The sequence below is a fragment of the Molossus molossus genome, unplaced genomic scaffold, assembly GCF_014108415.1.
Source record: "Molossus molossus isolate mMolMol1 unplaced genomic scaffold, mMolMol1.p scaffold_m16_p_19, whole genome shotgun sequence".
In the NCBI taxonomy this organism is placed as follows: domain Eukaryota; kingdom Metazoa; phylum Chordata; class Mammalia; order Chiroptera; family Molossidae; genus Molossus; species Molossus molossus.
The window spans coordinates 48,206,894-48,227,731 of NW_023425354.1; the positions used below are offsets into that span (position 1 = coordinate 48,206,894).

General features: G+C 49.8%; 2 protein-coding genes across 3 annotated transcripts; both read left to right on the top strand.

Moving 5' to 3' along the window:
• The first annotated feature begins 438 nt into the window (after positions 1-438).
• WRAP53 (WD repeat containing antisense to TP53) lies at positions 439-14,006 on the top strand. 2 transcript variants are annotated; one of them, XM_036269929.1, is made up of 11 exons: positions 439-722; positions 949-1,268; positions 1,430-1,528; positions 1,759-1,870; positions 11,730-11,818; positions 12,021-12,111; positions 12,220-12,352; positions 12,868-13,076; positions 13,287-13,390; positions 13,536-13,670; positions 13,781-14,006. In XM_036269929.1, the coding sequence occupies exons 1-11, from the start codon at positions 558-560 to the stop codon at positions 13,989-13,991; spliced, it is 1,668 nt and encodes a 555-aa protein (XP_036125822.1). In that variant the 5' UTR covers positions 439-557; the 3' UTR covers positions 13,992-14,006. The 2 variants fall into 2 exon arrangements, with proteins under 2 accessions (XP_036125822.1, XP_036125823.1); XM_036269930.1 differs by having other exon boundaries at positions 13,536-13,665; positions 13,781-13,911.
• Positions 14,007-16,389: 2,383 nt separating this feature from the next.
• On the top strand, positions 16,390-20,821 carry EFNB3 (ephrin B3). Its single transcript, XM_036269042.1, has 5 exons — positions 16,390-16,511; positions 18,885-19,177; positions 19,366-19,458; positions 19,569-19,673; positions 20,100-20,821. The coding sequence occupies exons 1-5, from the start codon at positions 16,390-16,392 to the stop codon at positions 20,507-20,509; spliced, it is 1,023 nt and encodes a 340-aa protein (XP_036124935.1). The 3' UTR covers positions 20,510-20,821.
• Positions 20,822-20,838: the final 17 nt, after the last annotated feature.

Sequence of the window (20,838 nt, forward strand, 5' to 3'; positions counted from 1 at the left end):
TCAGATAACTGGATAGTTTCTTCTCAGGGAAAGTGTTACCTTTTAGGAAGGCCTTCATTAAGATTCCAATCTAATGTACTTCCCCTAATACTCTATATCACACCATCTTGTTTTATTTTCTTCACGGCCCCCTTTATCACTATCTGAAAAGATTTGCTCCGTGCTTCAATACACAGCAATGTAAACCTTAGTCTACTATCTTATTCACTGTTGTATTTCCCAGTGCCTAGTACAGCACTGGGAAGCAACTCAGGGCTCAATAATAAATATTTATTGGATGAATTAAGAGACAAGTCTGAGGAACTTGGCGAATGTGGCGCAAAAGTTCAAGCCCAGTAAAATCAGACATGGCGTTAGCGCCCTCTGCAGGTGAGGTAGGAACTAGGTGCTTAAAGAACGACCGCGGGAGCTCAGATACATCTCGCCCAGGCAGAAACTTTCAGATTACAACTCCCGGTAGCCACTAAAAGTCCTACGGCCTGATGGGAACGGTAAACCGTGACTGTTACGTCCTTGACCTGCCTCTCACAGGGGTCGTCCCTGAAATCTGATCCGAGATGCGGGGGTCCAATCGAAAGGTGGGCCCAAATCCCGCGAGAGCAAGTAGCGCGCAGAGACCGACCCGCCAAAGGTCCCCGGTGTTTTCAACATCGGCATCTCCGCCGTCACTTTCGCTTTCCCGGGGTCTCCTGCCCCCTCCCGGAGGAAGAAAGGAGGCACAGGTGGGTTTCTGTAGTTGGCTTTCCGGATCGTTAAGAACTGTGAAGCTGTTTCCGGCGCTGTGCGGGCCAGGCAGCTAGCTGGTAGCCAGTGGGAAGAGGGTTGCCGGGCCGAGGCCAATGCCTGCCGCGCTTCCTCTGCAGTATGAAGACGTCGGAGGCACCACCGTTAGCTCCCTACGGCCTGTCTACAGACCAGGCCCCAGTTTCAGCCCGTCTCTCGCTTCAGGCTTCTCCGATGGATAAAAATACGGATCCAGAACTGATGCCTCTGCTATCTGAAGGGGATGATCCGCCCCGCGTGTCCCCAGATCCCATGGCTGGCTCAGCTGTGTCCCAGGAGCTGGAGGAGGGGGAGCCAGCTTCTCTCTCCACTTCCTTGGAATCGGAGTTTAGCACTCCTAGTGAGTTGAGCCCTCGAATCAAGGAGCAAGAACTTTCTGGAAATGCGAGCCTTCTTGCAGAGGAAATGAACAGGCCAGAATCGGGGCCTGGAGAAGCCGTGGAAGGTGTGTCTGAGGAACCCGCTCCTGAGGATGAGGGATCCACGTAAGTGGCGATGGCCATTGACACAGGGAATCCAAGGAGAATTAAAGTGTGAGATGTACAGAAGTGTGAGATATACCTTGTCCTCCAGTCCTCAGCCCCAATTCTCCAGGCCTATTTCCTCTTTGGCGACTCAGGTTTGTTGTCCCCCATCTTCCTTCCAGCACTTGGAGCTACAGCTTCTCCCAGCTACCTCAGTTTCTCAGTGGTTCCTGGTCAGAGTTCAGCACCCAGCCTGAGAACTTCTTGAAAGGCTGTAAGTGGTAAGGAAAATGGGGCAGGGAGATAAATACACCAGGATTTTCACCTTAAAATACCGTATTTATCTAGGAGAAGGATCCCTCTTGGACTGAACTTTATTTTCAACTAGGATTGTGTCTTTACTTCCCACAAAGTCTTGAGGGGTTTATTTCCCCTAGAGATAGACTCAGCCCTAACCCTACACTTGGAAAATGTAGGTCTGTCTAGCTTTCTAATTCTTGCCTACTCCTAGGGCTCCTGATGGTTCCTGCATCTTGACCAATAGTGCTGATAACATCCTGCGGATTTATAACCTGCCCCCAGAACTGTACAAGGGAGGGGAGCAGCTGGAATATGCAGAAATGGTAAGGGTAAGGGCTAAATCAGCTCCTTTATAGGACACTGAACATTTTCTTCATCATGAATTTCCATAGGTAGCATTTTCTACACTCAATTCTGAAGTTATTTATTTATTTATTTATTTAAATTGATTTTAGAGAGAGGGAGAGAAAGAGAAACATTGATTTAGTGTTCCATTTATTTATGCATTCATTGGTTAATTATTGTATGTACCCTGACCGGGGATTGAACCCGCAGCCTTGGCATTGGGAGGATGCTGTAAGGCCAGGGTGTAAAGTCATTTAAAGAGATGTTTGTCACTTTTTTAGTCAGTAATATGTGTTTTCCATAAAAAGGTAGTGTATTTCTTGTGACACTTCTTAATTGACTTACAGATTATTTTAATTTTGGTAGTATATTTATTAAAGCTGGGGACAGTGAAACAAGGAAAGGCTTAGGATAGAAGCAATAGGAGAGAGTCTAGGAGAGGCTGCTTTGGCTCACTGGAAAGTCAGAGAAAAGGGATCTCAGAGACAGGTTCAGGGGTTTGCCTGGGAAGAGCTACCACTGCCCATTGCTCCCCTAATTGCAAGTCTTGTGGGGACCCCTAGAGTTTAAGAGATGCAGCCAGAGAGGGAAGAAAGGAGTGGGTGTGCTCCTGAGAGGGAGAGCCTCTGTACAGATGTTTATTGAATGATTACCAATATGTTAGTTACTGTTTGGTGCTGGGTAAAGTGGTGAATGAGACAGATGAGCTGGTTTGCTTTCTTGTTTGGGAGATAGACAACAAACATGCAAACCAATAAATAATCAAGTTCGTTATAAACTATAATAAATGCTATGAAGGAAATAAACAGTGAGAAAAGACTAACAAGAGGATACTAGTTAGATTAAATGGTCAGGGAGGGGCCCTCTGAAAAGGAGACCTTTCAAATATTTTTAAAATATGTTTTTTTTTTTTAATTTTTTATTTTTTAGAGAGAGGAAGAGAGAGAGAAATAGAAACTCCGTGTGAGGGAGAAACATCAATCAGCTGCCTCCTGCACACCCTCTACTGGGGATGGAGCCTGAAACTCAGGCATATATCCTGACCAGGAATCAAACCAGGACCTCTTAGTCCATGGGCTGATGATGCTCAGTCCATGGAGCCACACTGGCCAGGCTGAAAAGGAGACATTTAAGCTGAGACCTGAAGGATTATGCGATCAGTCATGTGAAGAGCTGTAGAAAGAATATTCTGAGGAGAGGCAATGGTCTTCCAAAGACCAAGAGCTGGGAAAGAGCTTTGTGTGTTCAAGGAACAGAAAAAAAGACCAATGTGCCTAGACTGAGGCCAGTGAGGGGAAAGTATGCTGGTTGTAGAGAGATGGCTAGTAGCCACATTGTGTCAGATCTTGTGAGTAAGGCCTTTGGACTTTATTGGGGAAGCCGTGGGAGAGTTTTAAAACAGGAGTCAAACAATGGCTGAAGTTTAGAGAATGAATTGTGGGTGGGCAACAGTGAAATCAGGGAGACTCATTAGAATGTATTTTTCATGGTTCAGGCAAGAAATGATGGTAGCTTGGGCTAGGTATCAGGAGAAACGGGGATATGTGGAAGGATTTGAAGTATATTTTGTAGGATTTAGAGGTCAATCGGATGTAGAGGTGCAGGGAAGGAAGCAATCAAGGGTGGTGTCCAGGGTTTTGCAGCCAGGTGGACGGTGGTATAATTTACTCAGAGGAGGAAACAGGGATATGAAAAGGTGTTGGGACAAGTCGAGTTTTTAGGTACATTAAATGTGAAATGTGCCCTGGCTGGTTTGGCTCAGCAGTTAGAGTGTCAGCCCGTGGACCAATGGGTTTCGGGTTCGATTTTGGTCAAGGGCATGTACCTCAGTTGCGGTTTATCCCTGGCCCTGGTCTGGTCGTGCGGGAGGCAACCAGTTGATGTATCTCTATCACATCGATGTTTCTCTCTTTGTGTGTTTCTCTCTTTCCCTCTCTCCCTTCCTTCCTCTCTATCTAATGATAAATAGAAAAATATCCTTGGGTGAGGAATTAAGAAAAAAAGTGAAATGTAAAACTAACGGGAGAAATTGGGGCTGGAAATATACTTTGAGAAGTGGGAGAGCATGTATTTTGTGTCGTAAAAATGGATTCAGTCTCCTGGCCGGTGTGGCTCAGTGGTTGATCATTGACCCATGCACCAAGAGGTTACTAGTTCGATTCTGGTCAGGGCACATGCCAAGGTGGTGGGCCTGATCCCCAGTGAGGGGCATGCAGGAGGTGGCTAATTGATGTTCTCTCTTATCAATGTTTCTATCTCTCTCTCCCTCTCCCTTTCTCTCTCTCTCTCTCTCTAGTATCAATAAAGAAAAAAAAAAGAATGGATTCAGTCTCGAGAGAGTGTAGATGGAGAAGGAAAAGACTCAAGCAGAGCCCTGAGCGTTCAGCACATGGAGGTGGAAGCACAGGAGAAATTACAAAAGTGGAGGCAGAGTCATGTCTATGCTGTTGAGAGTGAGGCAAATTTAGAGAATAACCCATGAAGACATTAATGATCTTGACGAGCACTTTCAGAAAAGTGATGGAGACAGAAGCCGATTAGAATGGGTGGAAGAGGAACTATAGACAATTCCTTGGAAGAGTTTTCTCGTGACAGGAGAATGAGAAATGGAATGGTGACCAGAGGGAATGTGAGTTCAAAGAATGGTTAATGGGAGGGGGGCTCTGTGTTGTCAGGAATAACTCCAGGAGGTAGGAGTTGATGCTCTAGAAGAGAGAAGGGTTAACAAAATCATTGAGTAGCTGGGTGAAGGCAGGCCGCAGAGCACATTGGAGGACTTTGGTGCAGAATCCTTCCTTGCTGTAGAAAGAAAGGCAGAAGTGTTTAGAGGCACCTGTTTGGTGGTTTGAAGATTTCGGTGTCTCTGTCTGTTGGCTTCTCAGTGAAGCATAAAGGGAGGTTATCAGCTGAAGGAAGGAGGGTCTCTGAGGAGAGAGCAGAGGTGTAAAGGATCAGTCCTGGAAAGCCAAAGATCACAATCACCAAGGAATGTGGTAGAATTGCTAGTCTTTGCTCAGTGCCCTCTAGAAATTTGTGGCCATCCATTTCAAGTGGGACCAATTAATGTGATTATGCATCTTTCCCCAGCAAGTTAATTCACCATAGTTTCTGTGTTTGTAAAATGAAGATGATAGCCCTGGCTGGTTTTGCTCAGTGGTTAGAGTGTCGGCCTATGGACCGAATGGTCACGGGTTCAATTCCGCACAGGTTCAACCCAGGCACTTACCTGGGTTGCAGGTCATGCGGAAGGCGACCAGTCGGTGTGTGTCTCTCACATTGATGTTTTTCTCTCTCTCTTTCTCCCTTTCTCTCTTCCATTCTATCTTAAAAAAAAGTCAATGGAAAATATCCTCAGATGAGGATTAACAAAAAGAAAAAATGAGGATGATAGTAATAACAACACCCACCTCACAGAGTGCCTGGCATGTACTACATATTCAATAAGAACTAGTAGTCACTGATATTGAGTGCAAACATGGAGAATTGTCTGTTGGGGGTTGTCAGCGGAGAAAGACAAGGATGTCTTGATTGTCTGCAGGAGTATACATGTAATGGTTGACTAGAATGTGAAGTGGGTAAGGAAATGGGTCGTAAATACACACACACACACACACACACACACATATATTTTTTTCTTTATTGATATTTAGAGAGAGAGAGAGAGAAACTGATGAGAGAGAACATCAATTGGCCGTCTCCTGCATGCCCCCCACTGGGGATCAGGCCCACAACCTGAGCATGTGCCCTGACTGGGAACCGAACTGGCTACCTCTTGGTACATGGGTGGATGCTCAACCACTGAGCCACATTGGTTGGGCTAAATATATTTTTCATGAAGCTGATTGTTGTTGCAGAAATGGCAGAGCAAGTGAACTGAATAGGTAGGAAATGGTAGTCAGAGACTGGCGGTGACAAGGCCTTAGACTCAGTTATGGTGAGTGGCTGCTGTGGAGTGAAAGCCTTGGCTGTGGGTGCTAAGGAGGTTAAGGAATGGGAAAGGCCAAGCTGTTGGATGGATGCATCATTTTTTTTTTCCAGGAGAGATGCATCATTCTTTCACTGATTCAATCATTCAACATTATTTTTTTTCTATTCATTCTATGTGCCAGGCTCTGTTTTAGATGCTGGGGATTAGTCCAACAAAAACAGGCAAAAGTCCCTGTCCTTATGAAACTTATATTCTAGTTTGGGGAATAGGCAGTTAAAAAAATAATAACAACAGCCCGGGCTGGTTTGGTTCAACGGTTAGAGCGTCAGCCTGCATTAGCGCATCAGACTGCGGTCCAGAGAGACCCGGGTTCAGTTCCTGCTAAGGGCTTGTACCTCGATTGCAGTTTGTCCCTGGCTCTGGTTGGGCCCTGCGGGAGGCAGCCACTCGATGTGTTCCTTTCACGTCGATGTTTCTCTCTCTCTGTCTCTTACTCTCTCTCCTTCCCACTCTATCTGAACAAAAAATGGAAAAATGTCCTCGGGTGAGGATAAAAAAAATAATAACAAAAATATATATATATGTGTGTGTGTGTACTTAGGCTAGGGTGGTATCAAGAGAGATGGAGGTATATGGATGGATTTGAAGTATATTTTGTAGGACTTGGAGGTCAATTGAATGTGGAGGTGCAGGGAAAGAAGCAATCAAGGATAGTGTCCAGGTTTTTTTTCTTTTTTAATTCTCACCTGAGGGTATTTACATATATTTAAATATTTTTTTTAAAGAGAGAGAAAGGGCCCTGGCCGGTTTGGCTCAGCGGTTAGAGCATCAGCCTGTGGTCCAGAGAGACCCGGGTTTGGTTCCCGCTAAGGGCATGTACCTCGGTTGCAGTTTGTCCCCGGCCCTGGTTGGTCATGCGGGTGGCAGCCACTCGGTGTGTCCCTTTCATGTCGATGTTTCTCTCTCTCCCTCCCATTCTACCTGAACAAAAAATGGAAAAATGTCCTTGGGTGAGGATAAAAAAAAAAAAAGCCCAACAGGTAAAGAGAGAGAAAGGGAGAGGGAGAGAGAAAGAAACATCAATGTGAGAGTGTAACATTGATCGGCCATCGAGCCCACAACCTGGGCATGTGCCCTGACTGAGAATTGAACCAGCAACCTTTTGGTGCATGGGACAATGACCAACCAACTGAGCCACATGAGCCAGGATGCAAGGATATATTTTTATTGATTTTAGAGAGAAAGGGAGAAAGAGAGAGAGAGAAACATCAATGTGAAGAGTAACCTGTAAGTGCCCTGACTGTGGATAGAACCCACAACCTACATATGTGCCCTGACTGGGAATCGAACCTGTAACCTTTCGGTTTAGGGGATGATGCTCCAACCAAACTAGGGCTGACCTCACTATTTATTTATTTATTTATTTATTTATTTTTTTTTATCCTCACCCGAGGACATTTTTCCATTTTTTGTACAGACAGAGTGGGAGGGAGAGAGAGGAAGAGAGAGAGAGGGAAACATCGATGTGAAAGGGACACATCGAGTGGCTGCCACCCGCACGACCAACCAGGGCCGGGGACAAACTGCAACCAAGGTACATGCCCTTAGCGGGAACCGAACCCGGGTCTCTCCAGACCGCAGGCCGACGCTCTAACCGCTGAGCCAAACTGGCCAGGGCCTGACCTCACTATTTAGATGACATTTGAGCAGAGACCTGAAAGAAAGGAGAGTGAACCAAGCTGATATTTTGGGGAAGAAGACAGTGGGCAGAGAGAATAGCAAGTTCAAAGTCCCAGTGGAAATGAAGGTCACCAAGAATAACAGGAGTATGGACCAGGGGATAAAGTCTCAATGAATGAGGGAGGGTGACAAAAAGTGGGGAGCTAGACTGATGGCAAGAACTACAGAGAAGCCAGCATTTGGAGAAGTGAAAAGATTTAGAAATCACAGCACGGAGCACAGTTGACACTCACCCACCTCCTGTCTTTGAGGTGTGTACTGGGGAAGGAGGGGTGAGAATTAAAGAAACTCTTGGTGGCTTCCTTAAAGAAGAAGGATGCTCCGCTCTGTGAATGGTCCTGCCTGCTTATCCAACACGCAGCTCTGTAAGATCAAAGGCTACAGACATTTGAGTTCTCAGTGCATAATATAAAGCACTCCATGCCCTGGTTCCTGGAACAGAAACCATTGGCGTCTCAGGGCAAGGTAACTGTGGTGCAGTTATCCTGAAAGAAGAGTTTCAGGCCCTGACCAGTGTGGCTCAGTTGGTTGGAGCATCGTCCCATATACCAAAAGGTTGCAGGTTCGATTCCTAGTTAGGGCACATGCTTAGGTTGCAGGTTTAATCTCTGATCAGGGCACGTATGGCAGGCAACCATTTGATGTTTCTGTCTCACATTGATGTTTCTCTTTCTCCCTCTCTGTCTAAAATCAATAAGCATGCCCTTGGGTGGGGATTAAAAAACAAAACATTATTTAAAATATTAGCCCTGGCCAGTTTGGCTCAGCAGTTGAGCGTCGATCTGCGGACCAGAGAATTCCGGGTTCAGTTCCTGCTAGGGGCACGTACCACAAAAAAATTAAATAAATAAAAATAAAATACTAGGTGTTGGGGAAACTGGTGAGCAAGACAGACATGGTTCCTGCCTTCTCAGATAGATAACGATACAGAGTGAGGAATCCAGAGGGCTGTAGGAACATGGAACAGGCACCTTGCTCAGCTTGAAGGTTTAGGGAAAGCTTCCCAGTGGAAGAAGCATCTAAGAGACCTGAAGGATGATTAGGATTTAACCAGGAGAAGTTGGTGGGGGAGGTGAAAGAGAATATTACGGTCTTAGACACTAGTATGTATGAAAGCCTATAGGTTGAGAATATGGTGAGTTTGACTCTCTGAGAACTGAGAGCCATAATGGTAGGATCTAGAGGTTATAAAGGAGTGAGTAGAGAGAGATAAACCATGAGAGGTGGGGAGGGTGTAGACACCTGATAAGGGAAAGCTTTATAAAGAGATTGGGTTTTATACTGAGGGTTATGTGGAGTCACTGAAACATTTTAAGAAGGTGACACTGTACAGAATTCCAATTTAATAAGGTCTCTAGGACCTCAATGTGGCTGTAGTGTGGAGAATGAGAATGGATCGGTAGATTGAAGTGTGGGGTGCAGGGAGGCCTGGAGAACATGTAGAATTTTGCAGAAATGCTAGCAATAAAGCAGTGGCTTCGTGTGGAATGAAGGAGGGTGAACAGATTCAAGAGAATACTAGAAGGTGGAATCGGCAAGATATGGTGGGTTGGACCAGGAGTGGAAAAGGAGTGAAGAGCAGCAGTAGTAGTGCTCATCGGCAAGGCTGGTGCTTAGATTTCAGGCTTGAAAATTGGCTGTGGCACCCAGGAGGAACAGCAGGCTTGAAGGTGGCAGGTGCTGGTTCCTTAAAGACAAATCGAGCTTGAGGTACCTGTGGGATGTCCAAGTGGAGCTTTCCACCAGGAAATATGAATATATGGATTCAGAGTAGAGAAGTAGAAACTGAAGTCATGGCTGGATGACATCACCCAAGGTTCGGCAAATAAGTAACTGACAAAGTTCCGGTATCCAGATGATTTAAAGATTTCCTTCACGTCAGTAAGAAAAAGACAAAACCCAAGTAGAAAAATGAACAAAAATTATGAAAAGGTGTACTTAAGGTGCTAATAAACCTAGATAAATGTCTCAAAACAAACAAACAAACAAACAAACCGTTGATAAATATCTAACCTCAATAGTAATGAAGGAAACGCAAACTTATACCATTTCACAGCCTTCAAATTGAGAAAAATTTAAGTCTGGCAATACCAGCAGGATGCAGAGCAACAGGCACTCTCATGTTGTTGGTGGAAGTGAATTGGGATGAGCCCTTTGGAAAAATTGTGACATTATCTAGCAGAGTTGGCAAACCATAGAGCCCAATGCTTTTCCTCTTTAGCAGAAACTACAGAGAAACCCTCCCACATGTGCACCAGAAAAGCACACTATCTAAAAAAGGGAAAGACATCAGTGACTGTTGACAGAAAAGGATAGATGAGTGGAGTACTCTACAGCAGTGAAAATGCATGAATTAGAGTTAAATGTGTCACCATGGTTAAATCTCACAATCACAAACAGATGCATGCATTGTGATACCATTAATAGTAAGTTTAAAGGCATGCAAGACAGTGCTGTACATTGTTTTTTCTTTGTATAGATATATTCCTAAAGGAATAAATGAGAATGGTAAATTCAGGATAGGGTTTATCTCTGAGGGAAGGTTTCATTGGGAAGAAGTTTTATTGTACTGTATATTTTATTTATTTATTTTTATTGTTTTTTTTTAGAGAGAGGGGAAGGGAGAGAGAAATAGAAACATTGATGTAAGAGAGAAACATGGATTGGCTGCCTCCTGTATGCCCCCTACTGGGGATCAAGCCTAAAACCTGGGCATGTGCCCTGTCCGGAAATCAAACCAGGATCTCTCAGTCCATGGGACAATGCTTAATCCACTGAGCCACACTGGCTGGGCTATTTCTTTCTTTCTTTCTTTTTCTTTTTTCCTCACCCAAGGATTTTTTTTTTTTTTTTTGTATTTATCTTCAGACAGAGCAGGAGAGAGAGAGGGAGAGAAACATCGATGTGAGAGAGACACATCGAGCGGCCACCACCCACAGAACCCCAACCGGGGCTGGGGACAAACTGCAACCGAGGCATGCGCCCCCAGCGGGAACCGAACCCAGGACTCTCTGGTCTGTGGGCTGACACTCTAACTGCTGAGCCAAACCGGCCAGGGCAGGATTTTTTTTTACATTTATCTTCAGACAGAGTGGGAGGGAGAGAGAGAGAGAAACATTGATGTGAGAGAGACATCGACTGGCTGCCACCCTCATGACCCAAACCAGTGCTGGGGACAAACCGCAACTGAGGTACGTGTCCTTAGTGGTAATTGAACCCGGTACTCTCTGGTCCATAGGCCAACACTCTAACCGCTGAGCCAAACCAGCCAGGGCTATTTCTTTTTTTTAAATATTTTTTTTGCTATTGATTTGAGAGAGAGAGGAAGGGGGAAGGAGAGAGAGAAAGAAACATCAATGAGAGAGAACATTGATTGGTTGCCTCCTGCATACCCCCTACTGAGAATCGGGCTGACATCTTGGGCATGTGCCCTGATCAAGAATTGAACCGGCAACCTCTTGGTGCATGGGTCGACACTCAACCACTGAGCCACACCGGCTGGGCCATATTTTATTTCTTAAGCTGAGTGGAGGAGTCACAGGATTTAAAAAAAACAAACTTTTCATATTAGAACTGTGTGATTTATTATTTTTTTTAAAGGCTCAAATGGCACCTAGTAGATGCCTAGTAAATATGTGTATCATTAGTTGGTTCTTTGTCTCTGGGTTGGGATATTATTATTATTAAAAAGTTTTTTTTTTCCCTTTTATTGATTTTTAGAGAGAGAGGAAAGGAGAGGGAGAGAGAGATAGAAACATTGACGAGAGAGAACATCAGTTGGCCACCTCCTGCATGCCTCCCACTGTGGATTTGGCCCACAACTTGCGTATGTGCCCTGACCGGGAATTGAACCGGCGACCTCTTGGTGAATGGGTTGATATTCAACCACTGAGCCACACCGGCTGGGTGGGTTGGGATATTATTTATTTTGTCTCTCTCTGAGTGTTTAAAAAGCAAAAGAATTAATATGTATGACTTGGTAGCCCAAATCTGACATTAAAGTATGAGCTGACCTTTGAATGTTGAGATCAAGATTCTTTTCTTCATATTGACCCTGTCTGCCTTCTCCTGCTTGGTTAAATGATAACAGATGGTCTCCCTCTGCCATAAAACTGCTGGAGACTGCCTCCTTCCCCTACCAGTGACCTGCACATTCCATCTGTGTCCAGGTCCCTGTCCTTCGGATGGTGGAAGGTGACACCATTTATGATTACTGCTGGTATTCTCTGATGTCTTCTGCCCAGCCAGACACCTCCTAGTAAGTGATGTCCTTTGCTTCTGATACTCCCCCCAACAGTTTCAAGAAGACCCTCTACTGAGAGAGAGTCAAGGGCTGCCTAGGGATTTTGGGAGGAGGAAAGCTTGATGTGCTCTTCAGATGGGAGCTGAGAGGACTGGTCAGTTGGCTTCCTCCCCTTCCTTTGACAGCCCTGGGGCCTCAGTGTCCTTGTTGTTCTCAGTGTGGCCAGCAGCAGCCGGGAGAACCCGATTCACATCTGGGATGCATTCACTGGAGAGCTCCGGGCTTCCTTTCGCGCCTACAACCACCTGGTAGGGACCTCCCGCCCAGCCTCAGGCTCATCCTGGCCCAGCTTTGCTTCCTCGATGATAGCTGACTGGCTTTACTAGGCATTGTTTTCAGCCCTTTCCTCCTCCCAGGATGAGCTGACGGCAGCCCACTCACTCTGCTTCTCCCCGGATGGCTCCCAGCTCTTCTGTGGCTTCAACCGGACTGTGCGTGTCTTTTCCACGGCCCGGCCCGGCCGTGACTGTGAGGTCCGAGCCACGTTTGGTAAGCATCTGTTCTAAGAGGAATGAGGAAAAGGGACTGCCGTGTGCAGAGGGGCCTGTGTGAGTCCGTGGACCACATGTGTGTGAGGGTCACGTCCTCCTTCGTACAGCCCTGGGAGGCAGGTAGTGCCTAGTAGGAAGAGGAGAAAACAGACTCAGGGAGGGGATGAAACTTGTTCACTCCGAGCCCAGTACCTGTTGGTCTCCAAAATCTTAGTATCTCTAGGAAATTGGAGGTGAAGCTGATTCTATTTTCCTATAAGCCTTCAGCTTTCCATTCCTTCTAGGAAAAATGGATTTGAGAGGGAAGAAGTAGGTCTTGGGCATTTAGGCCTTTTCGGGGATAGAAGGATCTGAGGAGTATCAGAGGTCTCATTCTGCTTGTGACAAATGAGGTGGGGAGATGCTGAGTCCTGGCACATGGGCCCTGGGACAGGAGACAGGTGTGCCTCTGATTAGCTGGGTTAATGTCAGGTGCTGTTGGGCCATTCCCCACTTTGTTCCTTCCCTCTCTAGCAAAAAAGCAGGGCCAGAGTGGCATCATCTCCTGCATAGCCTTCAGCCCAGCCCAGCCCCTCTATGCCTGTGGCTCCTATGGCTGTTCCCTGGGTCTGTATGCCTGGGATGATGGCTCCCCTCTTGCCTTGCTGGGAGGGCACCAAGGGGGCATCACCCACCTCTGCTTTCACCCCGATGGCAACCGCTTCTTCTCGGGAGCCCGCAAGGTAGGAGTCATGTCCTGAGATCCCAGAGGGTAGTAGGCAGGAGTTGGGATGTAATCTGATATTTTGGGGGATAGACATGAGGAAAAAAGTCAACACAAGCTAAAGGAGTGCCTGTAAACCTGGAGGGATGCAAGGATGTCTGGGGTGGAGGTGGCGGGTGGGGGATCGGGGTAGAGAGGAGTGGACTCCAGGCCCCTGTTCTGTCTTCAGGATGCTGAGCTTCTGTGCTGGGATCTCCGGCAGCCAGGTTATCCACTGTGGTCCCTGAGTCGTGAGGTGACCACCAATCAACGCATCTACTTTGATCTGGACCCGTGAGTGACCTTGTGTCCTTCCTGCCCAGGGCCCCAGTGCCCCCAGGGATGCCCAGCTGTGGCCCAGATCTGAGCCCCTGGGTGTGAGGAGTTCCTGCCCCAGGACAATGACCGCATGCCAGCAAGCCTCTGCTCTCTTCCCCAGGACTGGGCAGTTCCTAGTGAGCGGCAGCACTAGTGGGGCTGTCTCCGTGTGGGACACCCACGGGGATGGACATGAGAGGAAACCAGAGCCAGTGCTGAGTTTTTTGCCCCAGAAGGACTGCACCAATGGAGTGAGGTCATCAGTTAATTCCACAGATCTTGGGACTGGGGTTGGGGAGGAGGGTAAATTGCTGAGGGAGCAAGCATCTCAGGGTGTTGACAGACCCTGCCTGTTTCTCCCTGCAGCCTGCACCCTAGCCTGCCTCTGCTGGCCACTGCCTCTGGTCAGCGTGTGTTTCCAGAGCCCACCGAGAGTGGGGATGAGGGGGAGCAGGAGGTGGACCTTCCCCTGCTCTCCATGCGCCACGTCCACCTTGAATGTCAGCTTCAGCTCTGGTGGTGTGGAGGGAGCCCAGACACCAGTATCCCTGCCGCCCAGGAGGGTGAAGAGGGATAGGGAGGGACAAAAGGAGGTGGGGTTAGTTTATATAAAAAGGTTTTATACAATACCAGAGTCTTTGTGTTTGTTTGGAGAGGCAAATGATGGAGAGGGTCGCTGGGAGGGCTGTTAGTGGTCTCCCTAGTCCAGCAGCAGTGGGGACTGGCATATTGTTCCTGAAATCAGGGTTGAGAGGTGGGAGTAGGTAGGAGCCAATGGGACTATTGAGCTTGGTGTGAAGTCAAGTGAGTGGGGGTGGGGCTTCATGCGAATGACTGGTTGGTTGCTAGGCAACTTGGTAAACTGAAGAGGGGGGAACCTGTTTGAAATCTCACTCCCAAAGTGTGGTGGCAGGGGTCACAGTGAGCGTGGCTGAGCAGGAGTGACTGCAGGAGCTGTATGTCACTGCTGGGCGTGACTATGTGAGACTGCAGACAGTGACAGACAAGACACCCGCTCTCTTGCTCAACACGATTTACCCTCATCCAGCAGCAGAGGGACCATTACTCAGCTCTCGGGGAAGGGGAACAGAAGCACACCCCTCCTCTCCCTTGGACTCCCCCAATGACTGAGTAGCCAGAGTCAAGGACATACATGAAAACAGTAAAGGTGTGCCCTGGCTGGTTTGGTTCAGTGGTTAGAGCGTTGGCCAGTGGTCCAGAGACCTGGTTTCGGTTCCGCTAGGAACACGTATCTTGGTTGCAGTTGGTCCCCAGCCCTGGATGGGTAGTACCCTGGCAGCCACTCAATGTGTATCTTTCACGTCAATGTTTCTCTCTCTCTCTCTCTCTCTCTCTCTCTCTTCCTCCCTCCTTCCCTCCCACTCTATCTGAACAAAAAATGGGAAAATGTCCTCGGGTGAGGATGAAAAAAAAGAAGAAAATAGTAAAGATACTTAAAGACACGACATTCACATTCTGTGCAGGACAAGGGCGAGAATTTTTCATTCAGCAGTTGTCACTGGTGTTTCTCCATTTACCTGCTGTCTTTGGGGATAGGGGAAAAAGTTATTTCAAGCAGTGCCCCCTCCACACACACACCTTGCCAAACACTGAGAAGAGGAGCTCTGGAGAGATACTGTCAGCAGGGGATTTGATTTTGGACCTCAGAATCAAAGAAAGGGACTGGAAGCCTGTGACAGCTCGAAAGGGGAGAGGAATGTCACCTCTGCCCAGAGGTGCTGAAAGCTAGGGTTCTTACACCCAAACAGGCAACACCCCTCCCTTCCCCCAGGATAATTGGAAACAGCCCTTCCAGCTGAATGTGGGTTTGGGGTTGTAGGTACTCCCTTCCCTCTCCCAGCCCCATTTCTCCCCATGACTATCCAAGAAGGGCGCAAGTTTACCCCCAATCTCTTGCTTTTCACCCAATCCCGAGATAACAGTAAAGGGTACAGGAGGCTGTGACAAAAGGGACCCCTGGAGTGGAAGTTCATCAACCTGGGTTTGGTTTCTGGCTTTATTCTAGACACCCTATGACCTTGGGCAAGTCCCGGGACCTTCCTGAGCCTCAGTTTCTTCACTACAATGGGGATCCTTTAGCTCCGACCCTCGCTCCTCACACAGGTGGTCGTGTCGATCACAGCCCACTTGGTAAAGTGGAAGCCTTCAAGGTTATCATTATTCTCTGCAGACCTCCCGGGAGCAGTGGCGTTGTTTTGGGATGCGGGAGGCGGAGGCTGCGGGAGCAAAAGGGGCTGTGTTCCCGGGGTGGAGAAGGCGAGAGCCTTTCTGGATCTGAGACGAAGATCCAAGCGCTCGGGCGATGCGAGGGCCTGAGGGGAGACGGGCAGAAACTAAGCCAGAGACGGGAGTGGCAAAGACAAAGGGGGCGTGAGAGACCGCGCGGGGAGCAGGCGGAGTGGCCGGGCGAGGCGGCGGGAGGTGCGCTGGACTAGGGAGGTCTGGGGGCGTGGGCTGCGGGATCGCCGCCCGCTCCGCCTGGAGCTCCAGCTCCGGTTTTTCCCTCAGCCATCCTCTCCCCCTCCCCGCCTCTCTTTAACTCCCCCTCCCGGGCTCGGGACTGGTTTCCTCCCTTAGCCCGCTGCCCTCAATCCCGGCGAGGCTGGGGCTCCGGCTCGGCGCCCCCTTCCTCGTCCCCTTGTCCGACGCCCCATGCCACCACCGCCGGGTGCCTGGCTCCCCCACTCCCCGACTTAGGCCCACTCTCCAATCCCGGGGTGCTGGAGCCTGGGCTGGGGCGTAGGGAGCCTGCAGACCGCCCCTGGAAGGGCTCTTGAGGGCTGAGCGCTCCAGAGCGGGGCGCGGGCAGAGCAGGAAGCGGGTCCGCGTGGGCGTGGGGGTATCAGCCGCCCAGGAGGTCGGGGCAGAATAGCCAGGACAGCTAAGGCAGTCACCCCAGGGGGTGAGCGACTTAGGGGGAGTTGGTGCCCCGCCCCCCAGGCCTTGGTGGGGTCATGGGGGCCCCCCATTCTAGGCCGGGGGGCGTGCGAGTTGGGGCCCTGCTGCTGCTCGGTTTTTGGGGGCTGGTGTCTGGGCTCAGCCTGGAGCCTGTCTACTGGAATTCGGCGAATAAGAGGTGAGCGACCCGGGCTGGGGAGACACTACACCCTCCCAGCAGGGAATGTGGAAGCTTTGGGGACTTAGGGGGCTGAGTTCTCTGAGCCGGGAGGAGGCTGGAGGGAGGGTGCCGGTGCTCTTCTGAGAGCTGATGGGTGAGACTAGACAGAGGTGATCTTGGGAGCCAGATTCCTGGGTCACACACACAGCTGGATGTGGGTGGTGATATCCAGGTGTTGGGAGTTTGAAGGACCCCAAAGGGCAAGGATCCGAAAGTTCCTTGGGGAGCTGGGAGGGCAGTGGAGTGGTTATGTGGGTTTGTGGGAGACTTGCATGGTGTGGGGGGCTGGGCTTGGAGGGAGCCTGGTTAGTGTCAGCTCTCAGGAGAGCAGCTGAGTAGGTGCTGCTGAAGCGTTGAAGGGAAAGGCAGGGTGCCTCCCTCCCCAGAAGGGACTCTAGTGGAGATGGGAGGGAAGGGGGCTCAGTTTGGGGACAACTCCCCCAAGGCTTCTTAACTCTCTTCACATAGTCTGTCTCCCAACTCTTACCCACAGCCAGAGGGTCAATCAGCCTTTGGTGGAACAATTTCCCAACCAGATGATATTCCTGCATTTCTGGCTTGGGGACTTCCTTCTGGAAGAAGCCTGGAGCCTCATAAAGTGGTTTCTTTTGCCCTCTTGCCCAAGGACTCCATTGCTTCCTCCCCATTTTTGCTAACTCTTCCATTAGATTTCTGTTCCAAGGCATGCTTGCTTTGCTCTGAAAAAAGGCCAGGGGTCAGATGAAACTTCAAGCCACACTGTAGTAGAGAACCCTTGGGAGGTCATCTGGGTCCCTTGCCTCCATGAAGATTTCATTTTCATTTCATTCCCATTAGCAAAAAGACTTCTGTGTTTTGAAAAGTCCTGGGGAGGCTGCAAGAAGTCATGAAAAGTGGGTAGACTACAGAGCTCGTCAAATCCTAAAGTTTTAATCCTAGCTCAGTGCTTTGAGCTGTGTGGCCTTGGGCACATTACTTAACCTTTCTGAGTTTGTGTTCTCAGTCCTTAAAGCTTTTATGAGGATCAGAGGTAAGGTGTTGGAATATATATGCTCATTAAAGGAGAACTAGGATAATTGCCTTTCTTCTCTTTGCTTCATAGCCTCCCTCACACTTTCTTGTTTTGGTCTCCCTCCCGTGTCTCTGGGTATAATCTCAACTGTTTTTTCTCTTCTCTCTCTCTCCTTCTCTTTTAAAATTGATTTGAGAGAGAGAGAGAGAGAGAGAGAGAGGAAGGGAGAGAGATCAGTTTGTTGTTCTACTTATTTTATACATTCAATGGTTGCTTTTTATATGTGCCCTGACTGGGGATCGAAACCAGAACCTTGGTGTATTAGGATGACGCGCTAACCAACTGAGTTAACCCGGCCAGGGCTCTCACTGTCTTTTCTTTACTCAGTCTCCTACATGCCAACTCCCAGCTGCAGTTTATCTGGTACAGCTTGAGGACGTTAGGCTTATTCTAATAGAATTGAGAAAGGGGAATTGGGTGTTCTGGAGGCTTTTTGGGATGTTGGGTGGGAGAGAGGGTCATTTGAGAGTCTGGGAAGATACAGAGCAGCAGTAGTCCCCTGGGATCCAGTTCTGAGACCCTGTCGGCCACTAACGTACAGGGAAGGGCTACAGTCCGGCAAGTAGTGGCTGTGCTGGTCCAGTGGATGCCTGAGCAGAGAGATGTGGGCCTGTGTTGACTGTGGTTAGAAAAGTCAACTCCTTCATTTCCGTAGCAATGGGGCACTTGCCCTAGGAAGTTTTAGACCTGGAGGAGGAGAGGTGTTGAGCAGGGAAATGTGGGCAGTTGGCCCCCAGACCCTGGTTCCCACTAGACCCATTTAGGTCCATTTCCCGACCAGGCATTTGCCTCCTGTCACATTGCCTAGTTAACTTGGGGCACAGGTCTGGATCACCCTCCTTTTCCCCCTTGACTATGTTTGCCCTGAAATCCGGTGGTGGCCTGGGGGAGGGGAGGCTCTGCCCCCATGGTTGACTGCCATGAAATAGTGAAATCACCTGGGAGGGGTGGGCTGTGTGGTTTCAGAGAGGCCAGCTCCTTGGTAACTGGCATCCTGTTGCCATGGCAACGGAGCTGGTGATGAAGGGAGAGATGGCAGTGTGCATGTGGTGAGGGCAGGCTGAAGAGTGCATTTGGGCACACCAAGGGGCAGGAGACCTCTGAGCCTGGCTTCCTGCTGCTTCCAACATGAGCTTACAGAGTCCTTAGTGCCTGCTCAGAACAGACTTTCTTCTCAGACAAAGGCTGACCTGCAGGGACGTGGGATGAGGGAGGTGAAGCTCAGGGGGCCAGACCTCTGATACCTCTCCCCCTTGTCCACCTCAACCTCCTCCCCATAGGTTCCAGGCAGAGGGTGGTTATGTGCTCTACCCTCAGATTGGGGACCGGCTAGACCTGCTTTGTCCCCGGGCCCGGCCTCCCGGCCCCCACTCCTCTCCTAATTATGAGTTCTACAAGCTGTATCTGGTAGGGGGTGCCCAGGGCCGACGCTGTGAGGCACCCCCTGCCCCAAACCTCCTTCTCACTTGTGACCGGCCAGACCTGGATCTCCGCTTCACCATCAAGTTCCAGGAGTATAGCCCTAACCTCTGGGGCCATGAGTTCCGCTCGCACCATGATTACTACATAATTGGTACTGCTGGGCATAGGGCAGGGTTGAGTGGGGAGGTGCCCCTGGGATGGAGGGCAGATGAGGGAGGGGACCACTAGAGACAAGAGAGGCCCCTTATGTCCTCGGATGGTGTTGGGGCCCGGGCATGGAGACAGAATTGAGGCTAGACTCTAGAGTGCCAACTTCTCCCTGTGGCTCTTATCTCCCAGCCACATCAGATGGGACCCGGGAAGGCCTGGAGAGCTTGCAGGGAGGCGTGTGCCTTACCAGAGGCATGAAGGTTCTTCTCCGAGTGGGACAAAGTGAGTGGGGCTGGGGCACCTCCTAGAAGCTGAGGGAGGTTGGGGCAGTACCATCATGGTCAGGGGGCTGCTGTCTCAGCCCCTTTCTCTTGGATCTTCCCAATCTCTAGGTCCCCGAGGAGGGGCTGCCCCCCGAAAGCCTGTGTCTGAAATACCCATGGAAAAAGACCGAGGGGCAGCCCACAGCCTGGAGCCTGGGAAGGAGAACGTGCCAGGTAGGAACCAGAAGTCCAGCCTCCTCCCTTCCCCAGCCTTCTCTGCTCTTGGATCCCAGCTGTCTTGCCTTCACCCTCTCCCTCCCTCTTATAGTTTTTTTGGGGGGAAAGAGGAGAAGAGAGGATGAGAGGGTGGGAGGGGAATGGAAGCCAAATGAGGAAAAGACTCAATTAGAAGTAATTAGCCAAGTCAGCGCTTCAATCAGTGCTGTCAGAGAAGTGGGGAGGACTCTTTGGCACAGAGCTGAAGGGCTGGACACACCTGGATTCTGAGCTGGGCTTGGAGGGGGGTAGGGGAGGTGTGGTCCCCAAGGGGCTTGGGTACTGCTGGGGAAGCCCATGGGGACCCCCAAGACTGGCTGCCAGATGCCCAGGTGGCTCCTTCAGCCCCTCCCCCTCTTTCCTCCTTCACCCCTTCCCTGCCAGGTGACCCCACCAGCAATGCAACCTCCCGGGGTGCTGAAGGCCCCCTGCCCCCTCCCAGCATGCCTGCAGTGGCTGGGGCAGCAGGGGGGCTGGCGCTGCTCTTGCTGGGCGTGGCAGGGGCTGGGGGTGCCATGTGTTGGCGGAGACGGCGGGCCAAGCCTTCGGAGAGTCGCCACCCTGGTCCTGGCTCCTTTGGGAGAGGAGGGTCTCTGGGCCTGGGGGGTGGAGGTGGGATGGGACCTAGGGAGGCTGAGCCTGGGGAACTAGGAATAGCTCTTCGGGGCAGTGGGGCTGCAGATCCCCCCTTCTGTCCCCACTATGAGAAGGTGAGTGGTGATTATGGGCATCCTGTGTACATCGTGCAGGATGGCCCCCCGCAGAGTCCTCCAAACATCTACTACAAGGTATGAGGGTTCCTCTCACCTGGCTCTCTTGGATCCAGCCCTTCTTGTGGTGCTCCTCCGTGTAATTCATGGTTGGAGGGACACCTCTAGCATCTCCTTGGCCCCCTTTGCCCCACCAGCTTCTTTGTTCCTCCTGGCTGTTGTCCTCTTCTCTACTTGTAGGATTCCTTAAGATTTTCACTGAACCACTTCCTGTCCTATGATTGGCCATGTGTGCCCCTCTTAGTGTCTTCCCAGGTCCTGTTTCCTTGGGGAGGAGGCAGAGACTCAGCCACCTCTTCTGACCATGACCCAGGGGTCCTTGCCCCCTTTACCTACTGAGAGCTAGGGGTGGG